Source organism: Clarias gariepinus, chromosome 10 (genome assembly GCF_024256425.1).
Source record: "Clarias gariepinus isolate MV-2021 ecotype Netherlands chromosome 10, CGAR_prim_01v2, whole genome shotgun sequence".
NCBI classification, from domain to species: domain Eukaryota; kingdom Metazoa; phylum Chordata; class Actinopteri; order Siluriformes; family Clariidae; genus Clarias; species Clarias gariepinus.
This window is the reverse complement of record NC_071109.1, coordinates 33,069,187-33,081,006: the sequence shown is the minus strand read 5'-3', so window position 1 is coordinate 33,081,006 and position 11,820 is coordinate 33,069,187. Positions and strand designations below refer to the sequence as shown.

Below are 11,820 nucleotides of genomic sequence, written 5' to 3'. Positions count from 1 at the left end.
GAAAGGTGGAGAAGGCGGAAGTGAACAGACTGCGGCTGTGGCTCAGAAATAAACAAACTGCTTCCAGACTTCTGGTTTATTATTGACGGACACAGACATGGACGGTGAGGAGAGAGTTTTGACAGAAGCCGCATTTTACTCGCTGTTTTGATTCATGTTGAGTAAGATTAATCTGTGCTAGCTGAAATAGCTAAGTTGGCTAAGGAAGCTAGCGTGCTAACTTTGAACTGTTAGCTCTGTCTGTTCTTTTAATAGCCTTTATATTTGAAAAGATCTTATCAGGTGATAAACATGTTCATCTCTTGGGTAAAAGAAATGGAAAGGTTATAACGGGAAGTTAGCTGTCAGGAGGGTGCCATTACTTTCGGCACGGTGGAGTGGAATGAGAGAGAGAGAAGTAATTTAATCCGGACGGGGTGAAGTCAGCATTACTCAGCAGGACTGTGACAGGTCTATACTCAGGAGGATTAAACTCAACAGGAAGAGTGAAATAGTACATGTTCATAATGATTATGTATAAAACTATGTAATAAAACATATAGTGATTAAAATATAACGTAGTCAGTTCTGCTTTGTTGGGTTAGTGTTGTTGACTAATATTTCTTTAGGGAGGATGGGGGGTACAAACTATTGCACTCACCTGTGTACAGCATCTTTAACATCTAGAGAGAAAGAGAGAGAGAGAGAACAGCACAGAGGGTTTTTATAGCAACGGAACATAATTTTTAAGAATTAGGGATGTCCTCCAAATCTTCACTTTGAAAGATTTAATTTGTACAATCAAGGCCCATTCGGACAGGACTAGTTTAGTTTTCCAAACGACATTTGAGTTTGAATTTTTTTCAGATGACATCTGTCATTTTATGTACGCATTCAGACGGGACTAACATCTCCGTGTTTATTACGGAGGTAGGAGTGTCTGTGTTTTACATGTGGGCGTTGCACAAGATCACATGTCCACATCTACGTCCATTATTGGTGCGCAAACTTAAATACTAATTTGGACAGGAGATAGTACGGTAGATCACGTTGACCAAAACACAAAAGAAAATGCGTTTTGGGGAGAAAAAAAAAATTCGGCAATCACAGACATCCACATTCGGACGGGATTAGATTTCTCAAAAGACCTCCGAGTTTGCTGAAAACAGTAGGTAATTTGCTCTGGAATTTTTACAGAGGTCGTGTGAGAGAAAGACAGACATGGCAGCTTCGGACGGGATTAAAATCGCAAAGTACGTCTGTGAAACAGAAATTTCTCTAACGACCCCCTGTAAAACTAGACCCGTTTGAATCTGGCTTTATTTTACTAAACAAAAAGTTGTTGAATTTTTCCCAGATTTTCTCCCTAATTTAGTCGTGTCCAATTCCTCCCCATCACTAGGGGGCTCCACATTAAGATTACTACTTACCACCCAGTCGGGAGGGCCGAAGTTTCCTCCGAACCGCATGACCCCAGCCGACTACATCTTTTAACACACTCGGAGGACAGCGCTATCCGCTCCTTTTACTTGCGCTCACAGACGATTGGCCCCTGATTGGCCTTAGAGGCGTGATCAATGTGGGAACACTAAGTACCTCTCATCCCACCCCTCTGAGAGAGCTCGGACATATATCCTGTTTGTTGTATTTAAATACAGTAGTGTACATTTAAAAAGAATTGTTTAAAGTAATATAAGGTAATAATCACAACCCATTTAGCTTAAAGTGGAACAGGAACCACCAGAGATCACCTAATACGATAATATCATGACACCTCAGTGCCGATTCGATCTGTGCTGAGATTTTGTAAATCAAAAAGATATATTATTTATTTATTTTTATTAAAATTCTAAACAAACTGGGCAAAAAAAAATTTTTTTCTATCACCTGCAGGGTGATAGAGGAACTGCAACATTTTACCACCTCAGATGCAACTGTATAAAAAAAAAAAAGACTTTAAACAGTAAAATAATGAGTAAATGAATGAAATACATGTATTTCCACACAAAGTAATCACGATACGTCACTGAGTAATTTTCCCCCTCTTCCTAGTAAGCCATGTGGAGACATAATTGTTAGAGGAGAGTTACAGAAAGATAAAGAGAAACAGAAGGATAAACGTGTGATTTTGTGCAGAATGATGTGACGTGTAAAGGATAAAGTGTTTATTCCACTCTCTTCTCTCAGTACTGTTGATGATTATTATTGTTATTATTATTGTTATTATTATAATGATGGTTGTGTTTTCTCTCCTCACAGAGACACTGTTTCAATTAAAGGTAGGTCAGGCACACACACACCACACACTGTCTCACTCTCAGAGATGTTACTAATGTTACATCATCATGATTATATACCATGTCTCAGAGTAGGCGGAGCTTGACACATTTTAAGGCACAGATTTGTGGCCCTGGTAATCCTCCTGCACGCTTTAGTGTTTACTCAACTCTCAGCACAGTTGGTTCAACTACCCGAACTACCCTAACTAGTCGAACTAACCAAATTGACAGCCTTTTTTGCAGCGGTGCTCCGATTAGGATTTTTGGTGCAGATCACCGATCACTAGAAGCTGTATCGTCCGATACCAATCCCCGATTACAGGGTCTACTTGAAGCCTTATCATGTAGCATTATTTATTAAACTATATCTAACAACAATGTAAACTAAGTATTGCCTATTACAAGAAGAGGAATATTATGAATTGGCAACTGTATTTATTGACAAGCAACATGTGCAACACGTCAACTTAAAACATAGCAGCCTGTGCTTGGTTAGTAGTTGGGAACAGCTTAAAGATTGACAAATACACCAATACAAACATTTAATAAAAGAACATACAGAACAAACAGAGTCTATGACTTTGGCTTTAGAGTACCTTAACTTTAGGCTAAAAACTGCAACTGCAAAAAAGGCTATAGTCAAAGTTTTATAGTCAAAGTTTTTTTCTGAGAAGCTCAGGCAGATTTCGTGGACATTTGGAGAGATAGAGAGAGGGGCAGAGAGTACAAGAGTGAGCTAGAGAATGAGAAAGGGTGGATAAAGATTTGTAGCTTACTTCTTAAGCATCAAGGGCAGATTTTTCTTGATAAATAAAAGCATCTCCACATTTTTTCCCGACAGCTTGTTGCGCTTCTCATCTATAATATTTCCTGCTGTGCTAAAATGTCGCTCACTATCAAGCGGGAAGTCGGTTCTTTTTTTCGGGCGGGAGACGCAGTGTGAGACATGTCCATTGATGGAAAAAAATGTTGCTTCACCTTGTAGCTTTATACATGGAACACAGAGAAGGTCAACTCTAGGCCTCACCTGTGTGTGTGTGTGTGTGTGTCCTTCAGTTCACATCGAAGCAGCTGGAGAGACTGGCGAAGAAAGCTGAGAAGGACTCGAAAGCCGAGCAGGCGAAGGTTAAAAAGGTTCGTTATGTCTCCTTCTTCTGACTCCTCCCACTTCTGATATCACACACTGTATTATTCTTACCATGTGTGTCAACAGCAACTGTACATAGGATAAATTCTCACCTGTGTGTGTGTGTAGGCTCTCCAGCAGAAGAATGTGGACTGTGCACGTGTGTACGCTGAGAATGCCATCCGTAAGAAGAACGAGGGAGTGAACTGGCTGCGTATGGCGTCACGTGTTGATGCCGTGGCCTCTAAAGTCCAAACCGCTGTCACCATGAAAGGGGTGTGTGTGTGTTATTAACATAAATGTGGTATCAGTCCCATAATGTGCTCATGTACTGTTCTGAATCTCGGGCACTGATTGGGACGCTCGTTACGTCAACTTCAGTGTCAGTGAACATGTGTTCGTGAGTGAAAACGGGGAAATTAAGTGTTCTCTTTTTCTTTTTGTAGTGTATATTATAATAATCATAATAATAATAATTCTCTCCCTCTGATGCTGCTGTTGTTTGAGTCGTTGCCGTGGTAACGCAGGACCACAAAGAGGCAGACATCGAGTTGAACATTCAGGAGAGGATAAAGCAATTCAAACACATATTTCAGCTAATGTGTGTTTCGTTGCTAAAGGTGTGTGAGAGACATTTACAGCCCAGATGATTTGAGCGCATCATAACGCAGGGCCTCGCCACAGAGCAGGAGGTCAGAGATCAGCGCAGCACTCATGGCATGATCGTTAAACTTATTTTTGGAAAACCAGGCATCGCTTGTGCTGATGTTCGTAATGATTTCTCACACAAGACTATTCAGCAGTTCTCGGGCATCTATTTTTGGCCGCGAATGCAAGTGAAGCCCACGCGCTGTCGAGCCCTGCGCTAAAAACAGAATCAGATCGGCGGCGTGTTGCAGGACGCATCCTGAGTGCAGCGTCAGCACCGCGTCTCTCATCTGATTAACTGCACTGTGGATCGATCGGGACGTTTACTCTACAGAAGGTGGGGGGGGGAGCAGCCTTCAGGCACACGCACTAGTAAAGCAACAGCAGGTGTGTGTGTTGATGATGATGATGATGGGGCAAGTTCTGCTCACACCCCGCTCTGGGACAGCGTCCGGTACCGGTACTCAGTCAGCAAGGGGACAAAGGGGAATGTACTGATGCTCATCCTGATGTAAAGCGGTGTCACTGTAGCCCTAAACATGAATGTTTCTATCCTCTGATATCGTTTCCATAGCAACAGCTATGTGTAATACCCTTCACTGATAATAAATATGTATGTGTGTGTGAGATTAGGTGACTAAGAACATGACCCAGGTGACCAAGGCTCTGGATAAAGCTCTGAACTCCATGGATCTGCAGAAGGTGTCGGCCGTCATGGACAAGTTTGAGACTCAGGTCCAGAATCTGGACGTACACACTTCAGTAAGTGCGCACTACAGTACACGCTACAATAAACACTAATCTCTCTGCCAGGATGTAGACATCTGTCCATCCAAGTAGCCTATTGTGAGGTTGACGTGTGTGTGTGTGTGTGTGTGTGTGTGTGTGTAGGTGATGGAGGACTCAATGAGCTCAGCCACCACCCTGACAACGCCGCAGCAGCAGGTGGACGATCTGATCGTACAGATTGCGGAGGAAAGCGGGCTGGAGGTGATGGACCAGCTCAACGAGCTTCCTGCAGGAGCCTCCGCCATTGGGGAGAGTTCAACCAGGACACAGGACAAGGAGGACCAGCTGTCCCGCAGGTACACACACACACACACACATATTTTCACGAAGGCAGATTGTTATTCCTGTGTCTGTGTGTGTGCCGATCATGCATAAAGCATTTTTCCGCCAGAGCTCATTTGCATGCAGCGACACCCACAAAACTCCATAAATAGAAACGTGTACAGCATGCCGTGAGCATGAAACGATCAACAAGTCGGCCTACTTTTTTATTTATCCTGATATTCTTTAATTAAAGTCACTGAAGTAAATCCCCTGGTTCTGACTAGATGGCGCTCTTAGCCGCTGCCCGAGTGCACTAGCACGATGTCGTGTTTCTGATCGAGATTCTGAAGCTCGTCTAGACGTCTCTCTGTGTACAGGGGCGTCTGCTAAATGCTCTACACCCCTCAGCACCAACGGAATGTTCCAGAGAGAACAGAGCATTAACCGTCGGCTCCAGGGGGCGTTGCAGTCAGTCACACACACACACACACACACACACACACACACACACATTCAGGAGCACGAGCCGGAGAAAAGGGCTTAGTGTTTAAGGGCTTAGTGTTTAAGGGCCTCGTTTAAGGGCCCAACAGGGGCAGCTTGGTGTAGTTGGGGCGCAAACACCCGACCTGCCAATCTGTAACCCAGAGTGTGTGTGTGTGTGTGTGTGTGTGTGTGTTTTAGGCTGGCGGCTCTAAGGAACTGATTATCTTCAAGCCGTTCCTCTAGAGAGTGAAACTGCTGAGGAGGGAGTGACGCTGGAGTGACGCTGGAGTGACGCTGGAGTGACGCTGGAGTGACGCTGGAGTGACGCTGGAGTGACGCTGGGAAGTGTTCACTGATGGACTCCAGTTCTTATTCTGGACTGATTTTTTTTTTTTTATTATTATTATTCCTACCATAATCTAATAATTCACAGATATGTCTATTTCTCTCTCTCTCTCACACACACACACACACACACACACACACACACACTGCTGGAAACAATCTCCCATTGTTTACATGCGCGCACACTCTTTCAGAGTGAAGATAAGTTGTCATCTCTCTCTTACTGTGCGTGTGTGTGTGTGTGTGGAAGAGTATCTTGATTGGGTCTGGGTTTTTTTTTTATCGATTAAAAAATAAGGATATGCACTGCCTATAATAGACAGGATGTCCTTTAAATACACATACACACACACACACATCCTAAGTGTAAGTGATACACACCGATATAAACAGTGTGTATGACTTGCACTCAGACGAGTGTGTGAGGACGAGCGGTGCAGACGATACGTGCCGTAGCTACACTAATCAATAGTAATGAAGCCATATGGAATGCAGTTGCTAAGCCCCGCCCCTTTGCACAAACACACATTTGTATTAGCATTGCCAAGAAAGCTGTTAGTGATGTTCAGCCTTATTGCACCACACACACACACACACACACACACACACAGTTACTCTTCCTCCTCATTTTTTTCCTTCATCCTCTTCATCCTCTTCTTCCTCTTCTTCCTCAGTGCCTGAATCGGGTGGTGTTGGCATGTGTCTGCGTTGTGGGTGTGGAGACCTATTGCTAGTGCAGCTCTCTCTCTCTCTCTCTCTCTCTCTCTCTTTATCCCTATCACTCTCTCTCTCTTTATTGCTCTTTCACACTCTCTCTCTCTCTCTCTATTCCTCCTTCACACTCTCTCTCTCTCTCTATCCCTCTCTCTCTCTCTATTGCTCCTTCACACTCTCTCTATCTCTCTCTCTCTTTCTATCTATCTATCTCTCTCTCTCTCTCTCCTTCTTTCTCTTGCTTGTCTGTAGGTGTTTTTATTCATTTGTTCTGAAGGTTATTTATACTCCCCGCATTTCTATTTTGGTTTTGTACAGTTATTGTGTGGGAATAAAAACTCTGATAACAGCTGTGTTTCTGTATGTGTGTGTGTGTGCGCGATGGTCCTCCCTGACTGTTCATATTATGCTATAAAATGCGCACCTGTATCAGTCTCACTCTAAAATGCTCCACAATAAACCCCCAAACGATAGGGTACAGACTGTATCTCAAGTAAAAATAGAGATTGGGTAGGGCTAAAGGTCCTGAAGTAAAAGTCCCGCATTAACTTGTGTGGTTAAGTAAAAGTATAAAAATACTCACCTCCAAATTTATATAAGTGTCAAAAGTACACAACCTGTATTTGCCCTCTGTAGCCTTAGTTTCCTAGTAAAAAATCTCTCTCTGTCTGTCTGGTGTGTGTTCATGCTGTTTTTTATCACTGTCCGTGACCCGCTTCACTTCTGCGTACAAACATCTGCTATGTTATAAGTTGTGCCTTGAAGTATAGTCACGAAATTGCGCATGATAATCCCTCTTCAAACACTACACACCACTGCAACACCATGCAGAAATGTAGTGACAAAAAAGTACAGATATTTCCCAAGTGGCATAAAAGTAAAAGTATCTTCTAGTAAAACTAGGAGAACGGGTAAAAGATAAAGGTGTACAGTTATGGTCTCTTTCAATGGGGATAAAATCCTTTAAAAACTCACGCCTTAACAACTCGTGTGTGTGTTACTAGCTTACCGAACACTGTATTGGAGAACAATTGTACACACACCATAATGTCTGCAGCCTGCGGGGAAACTCTCACACCCTGATGATCTCAGGTGACATCATAAAGGTGTTGTGTGTCTAGTCCTTTGTGGTGCCTTAAATCAATCCAGGAGGTTGTGTGGATCATTTGGTTTATAAATTGTGTGTAATACGTTTTATTTTTTTTATATATTAATTTTTATGACATTTTATATATATATATATAATTATTATTATTTAATAACATTGTTCCAAACTCCAGAATTACAATTTTAGAGCAGAATGTTGATTTATGAATGTTCATCACGGGGGCTGAAAAGGGGTTTGTCCAGGCCAGCTTATACACACACACACACACACACACACACACGTCTTCATAAAATCAGGGATGTCCTGCAGTGTAATCAGAATTCATCTTTACATTTGTGTGTGTGTGTGGACATTGTAAATTATTAATGTCATGCATATTCACAAGCTCAGTAATGGACACACACACACACACTTCCTGTCAGTTCCACACTGTCACACTGATGGTTATTGTTTTTGTTGCTGTCAGTCGAGGTTGCCAGATTGGTGATTTCTCATCCACTTTATTCACACTGATGCACCCCCAGGTTGGGTGATGGGTCTTGTTGCTATGGCGACCAGTATTATTTCATCTTCTATAACACAGCTGACCCGCCTCCTGTCACAGACGCGTGCACACACAAACACACACACACACACAGGTTTAAGGTTTAAAGTTCTGCAGGAACAGTGTGATGGAGTGAGAGCCAGAAAATGGACAAAAAAATTAAAAATAAATGACGTCTGAATACATGAGTTTTATTACAGAGTAAGTGTTTTTATTTTGAGCATCCGCGGCTACACCCCTGTACAGGTCTTGACGCCTGTGTGCTAGCATTACCTTCGAATTCCGCTGCTCCACTGTTTCAGCAGATATATTATTTTCTCACGGTGTGACGTAGAAGGTGATGACTGCCTCCTGTTACATGGTGAGGGATCACCCGCTACACCGACCGCCCGCCACACCAGCATAGGGCTGTAGCCATCGAATATTTTAGTAATCGATATTCTACCAAAGATTTAATTGATTAATTGGATAAAATGTACTTTTATATATGTAAAATATATAAGAGAAACTAAGATTAATTACTTTTCTTTTTAGAAAAATCTACTTTTATTTTTTAAAAGCATACAGCATTTTATTAAAACTAAACATTGTCATTATTCACAATACAAGGAATAGCTTAAAGTTGACTGAGATGAATTAAGTGCATTACAATGCAATACGTTCTTATGTTAAAGCCTTTTCTCAGATGCAAAATCTTAAAAAAAAAGGTGTTTTAAAGTTCAAAGTATTTCAAGTTCTCTTCTTTGGCTCGCTGATAATTTTATCGCTCCCTTTCTATTTTGCAGCCTCAACAGAACACTTCTTTAAATCAATACACAGCTAACTGTTTGCGTCTCCTCCCGCTTTTCTTCTTCGTCTGTGTTTAGTGGCGGTTTGCATCCAGAAACGCACTGTGTCACCGCGAACAAATGATTGTGCAACAACATAACATAAGCTTTTAAAATTAATTAAAAGAAGCTTCGAGGCGAAAGATTTAGCCCTGGTCATTTTTTATAATTGAATTACTCTGGGAATCGTTTCAGTCCGACACCAGCACAGACGTTCCTCGTCAAATAAAATGGTCCGTCCCACAGGGTGACGATGTTGATGATGGTGCAGCCTACTGTTACGTTCAGTGAGGAACGCCTGTGACACGTGACACAATTCCTGTTTAACACGGCGTAGTGATTAGCGCTGTGGTCCCGCACCTCCAGGGTCCGGGTTCGATTCCCACCTCGGCGTCAGTGTGTGTGTGTGTGTGTGTTCTCAGAGATAAAGTGTCCAGAGTGTCTGGGTGTAAATGTTTTAGCCTTCCAGCTTTATTATTATCACTATGATGATGGTCAGATGGGTCAGGGTGTGGTCAGAAGTGGACGCAGAGAAACAGGAGTGAAAAACATCGACGTGGCAACCCGGTTATTGCTGATTATTTCAATCTGGCAACCCAGACCGGGATCCTCCCCCGACTGAGGGAGCAGCAGCACGCGGGGGGGTGAGAGAGAGAGAGAGAGAGAGTGTGTGTGTGTGTGTGTGTGTGTTTGTCAGTCCCGCGTGTCTCTCCTCCTTCCTGCTGCTGGAGTTCCGTCATGTGCCTTACCGGAGAGGAGCGCGTGAACCCGAGCGCGTGAGACAGACCCGGGACTGAATGCGGACGAAACCGGAACCCCGATCAGTGTGAGTGTGTGTGTGTGTGTGTGTATGAGAGTGTGTGTGTGTGTGAGCTGTTAATCATGTTTATGGCGCTGCTGAGAATCTGATCTGGTTTTGTGTGTGTGTGTGTGTGTGTGTGTGTGAATCCTCAGGCGGTTCTGATTGGACCGTGTGCTGTTCGCCTGCAGGAATTCTGGGAGTCTCCTCTGACACCTCCCTCAGGAGCTCCGGAATCTTCCGCACCATGAGGAGTGTGTGGGCTCTGTGCTGCCTGGTCCTGGTCCCTACCGCGCTCACACTCGCGCTCCTCCCAGACCTTCATCCGGACCCGGACCCGGACCCGGGACCAGACCCAGACCCTGACCCTGGTGTAAACAGAACTGGGGGGAGGTACCTCCACATCGGAGACGGATCCTCCCTGGAGTTTGAGTTCCCTGAAAACACGAAAGGTGTGATCGTGATCTCGAGCCGGTGGCAGAGCTGGAGGCAGACGGTGCGAGTGCGCTCTTTAGAACCGGACGTGCTCTCCATCCTGAACGTCAGCGACAGCGGCGGTGGGCGCGGCGGCCCGGTGAACAGCTACGTCATCAGTATCCGCTCGGGATTCCCCGGGACGGCTCCGCTACTAATCCAGCTGCTGGACCTGGGGCGTAGCGCCGAGCCGTTCCTGATCGAAGAGCGGCGGGATTATTCCATCCGCGTGGCGCCGGGCAGCGACGAGGACGACGTATCTGCACAGCTCGCTCATTTCTCAGAGAACCCGGTTCTGTTCGCATTGCTGCCCCTCATCTTCGTCAACAAATGTGCGTTCGGATGTAAGGTGGAGGTGGAGGTGCTGCGCGAGCTCGTGCGCCGGCCCGTCCCGCTCCTCCTCGGGATCGTGGGCCAGTTCCTGGTGATGCCGCTGTACGCCTACGCCGTGTCCCGGCTGGCCGCGTTGCCCAAAGCGCTTGCCCTGGGTCTGGTCATCACGTGCTCGGCGCCGGGCGGAGGAGGCGGCTACCTGTACAGCCTGTTGCTGGGCGGAGATGTGACCCTGGCCATCTGCATGACCCTAGTGTCCACCGTGTTCGCAACAGCGGCCATGCCTCTTTCGTCAGCGCTGTACGGGCGGATGCTCGGCGTCCACGCCGCCCTCCACGTGCCGTTCGTGAAGATCCTGGGGACGCTGCTGTTCATCGCCATCCCCATCTCGCTGGGTGTCTGCGTGAAGCTGCGGCTGCCTGCGCTCACACGGGTTCTCCTCGCCCTCATCCGCCCCTTCAGCTTCCTGCTCATCGTGGGCGGAGTCTTCATGGCGTATCAGATGGGCGCCTCCATCCTGGCCGACGTGCAGGTCCACATCGTGCTGGTGGGCGTCACGGTGCCGGTGCTGGGACTGCTGGTGGGCTTCGGGCTGGCGCGCGTGGCCGGGCTCGACGTGCCCCAGAGGAGGACGGTGGCGATCGAGGTGGGCGTACAGAACAGCCTCCTCGCCCTCGCCGTCATGCAGCTGTCGTTCCACCGCGCCGAGGCCGACTTCGCTTCCCAGGCGCCGTTCATCGTCGCGCTCAGCAGCACCAGCGAGATGCTCCTGATCGTCCTCGCACATCTCACACACAGACGGGTCTGCCACACGGACACGACCGACACCGAGACCTAACACACACACTCGCACACACACAGCAACCAAAGACATTCCTTTTTTTCTAATCACTGAATGAACCTTGTGTAAGAGATTCCTGATATTTTTCTAACACGTTTGTGTGTTTTGTACGTTTGTATCCTGTTTATAAATCTGTGTGTGTGAGTGTGTGTGAGTGTTGAGCTCTTTGTGTGGTATTGGTTGTCTTTGACAATATATGTACTTGAATTGTGTGTGTGAGTGAGTGTGTGTGAGAGAGAGAGGTGAATAAACCCATTTTGAAAGGGA

At 45.5% G+C, this 11,820-nt stretch overlaps 2 protein-coding genes across 3 annotated transcripts; both read left to right on the top strand.

Moving 5' to 3' along the window:
- chmp1a (charged multivesicular body protein 1A) lies at positions 1-6,570 on the top strand. Its single transcript, XM_053506427.1, has 7 exons — positions 1-104; positions 2,239-2,258; positions 3,315-3,392; positions 3,514-3,660; positions 4,666-4,794; positions 4,924-5,117; positions 5,767-6,570. Exons 1-7 carry the CDS (start codon positions 98-100, stop codon positions 5,786-5,788), a joined length of 597 nt encoding a protein of 198 aa, XP_053362402.1. The 5' UTR covers positions 1-97; the 3' UTR covers positions 5,789-6,570.
- A 3,176-nt stretch (positions 6,571-9,746) lies between these two features.
- On the top strand, positions 9,747-11,820 carry slc10a3 (solute carrier family 10 member 3). 2 transcript variants are annotated; one of them, XM_053505169.1, is made up of 2 exons: positions 9,747-9,932; positions 10,097-11,820. In XM_053505169.1, exon 2 carries the CDS (start codon positions 10,153-10,155, stop codon positions 11,548-11,550), a length of 1,398 nt encoding a protein of 465 aa, XP_053361144.1. In that variant the 5' UTR covers positions 9,747-9,932; positions 10,097-10,152; the 3' UTR covers positions 11,551-11,820. The 2 variants fall into 2 exon arrangements, with proteins under 2 accessions (XP_053361144.1, XP_053361143.1); XM_053505168.1 differs by having other exon boundaries at positions 9,749-9,932; positions 10,061-11,820.

What these genes read in the sequence shown, in the direction of transcription:
- chmp1a (XM_053506427.1), top strand. An exon ending in AGACACTGTTTCAATTAAAG is followed by an intron (nt 2,259 to 3,314) that starts GTAGGTCAGGCA and finishes TGTGTCCTTCAG; the next exon opens with TTCACATCGAAGCAGCTGGA. An exon ending in AGCAGGCGAAGGTTAAAAAG is followed by an intron (nt 3,393 to 3,513) that starts GTTCGTTATGTC and finishes GTGTGTGTGTAG; the next exon opens with GCTCTCCAGCAGAAGAATGT.
- slc10a3 (XM_053505169.1), top strand. Translation starts at nt 10,153, where the DNA reads ATGAGGAGTGTGTGGGCTCTGTGCTGCCTGGTCCTGGTCCCTACCGCG.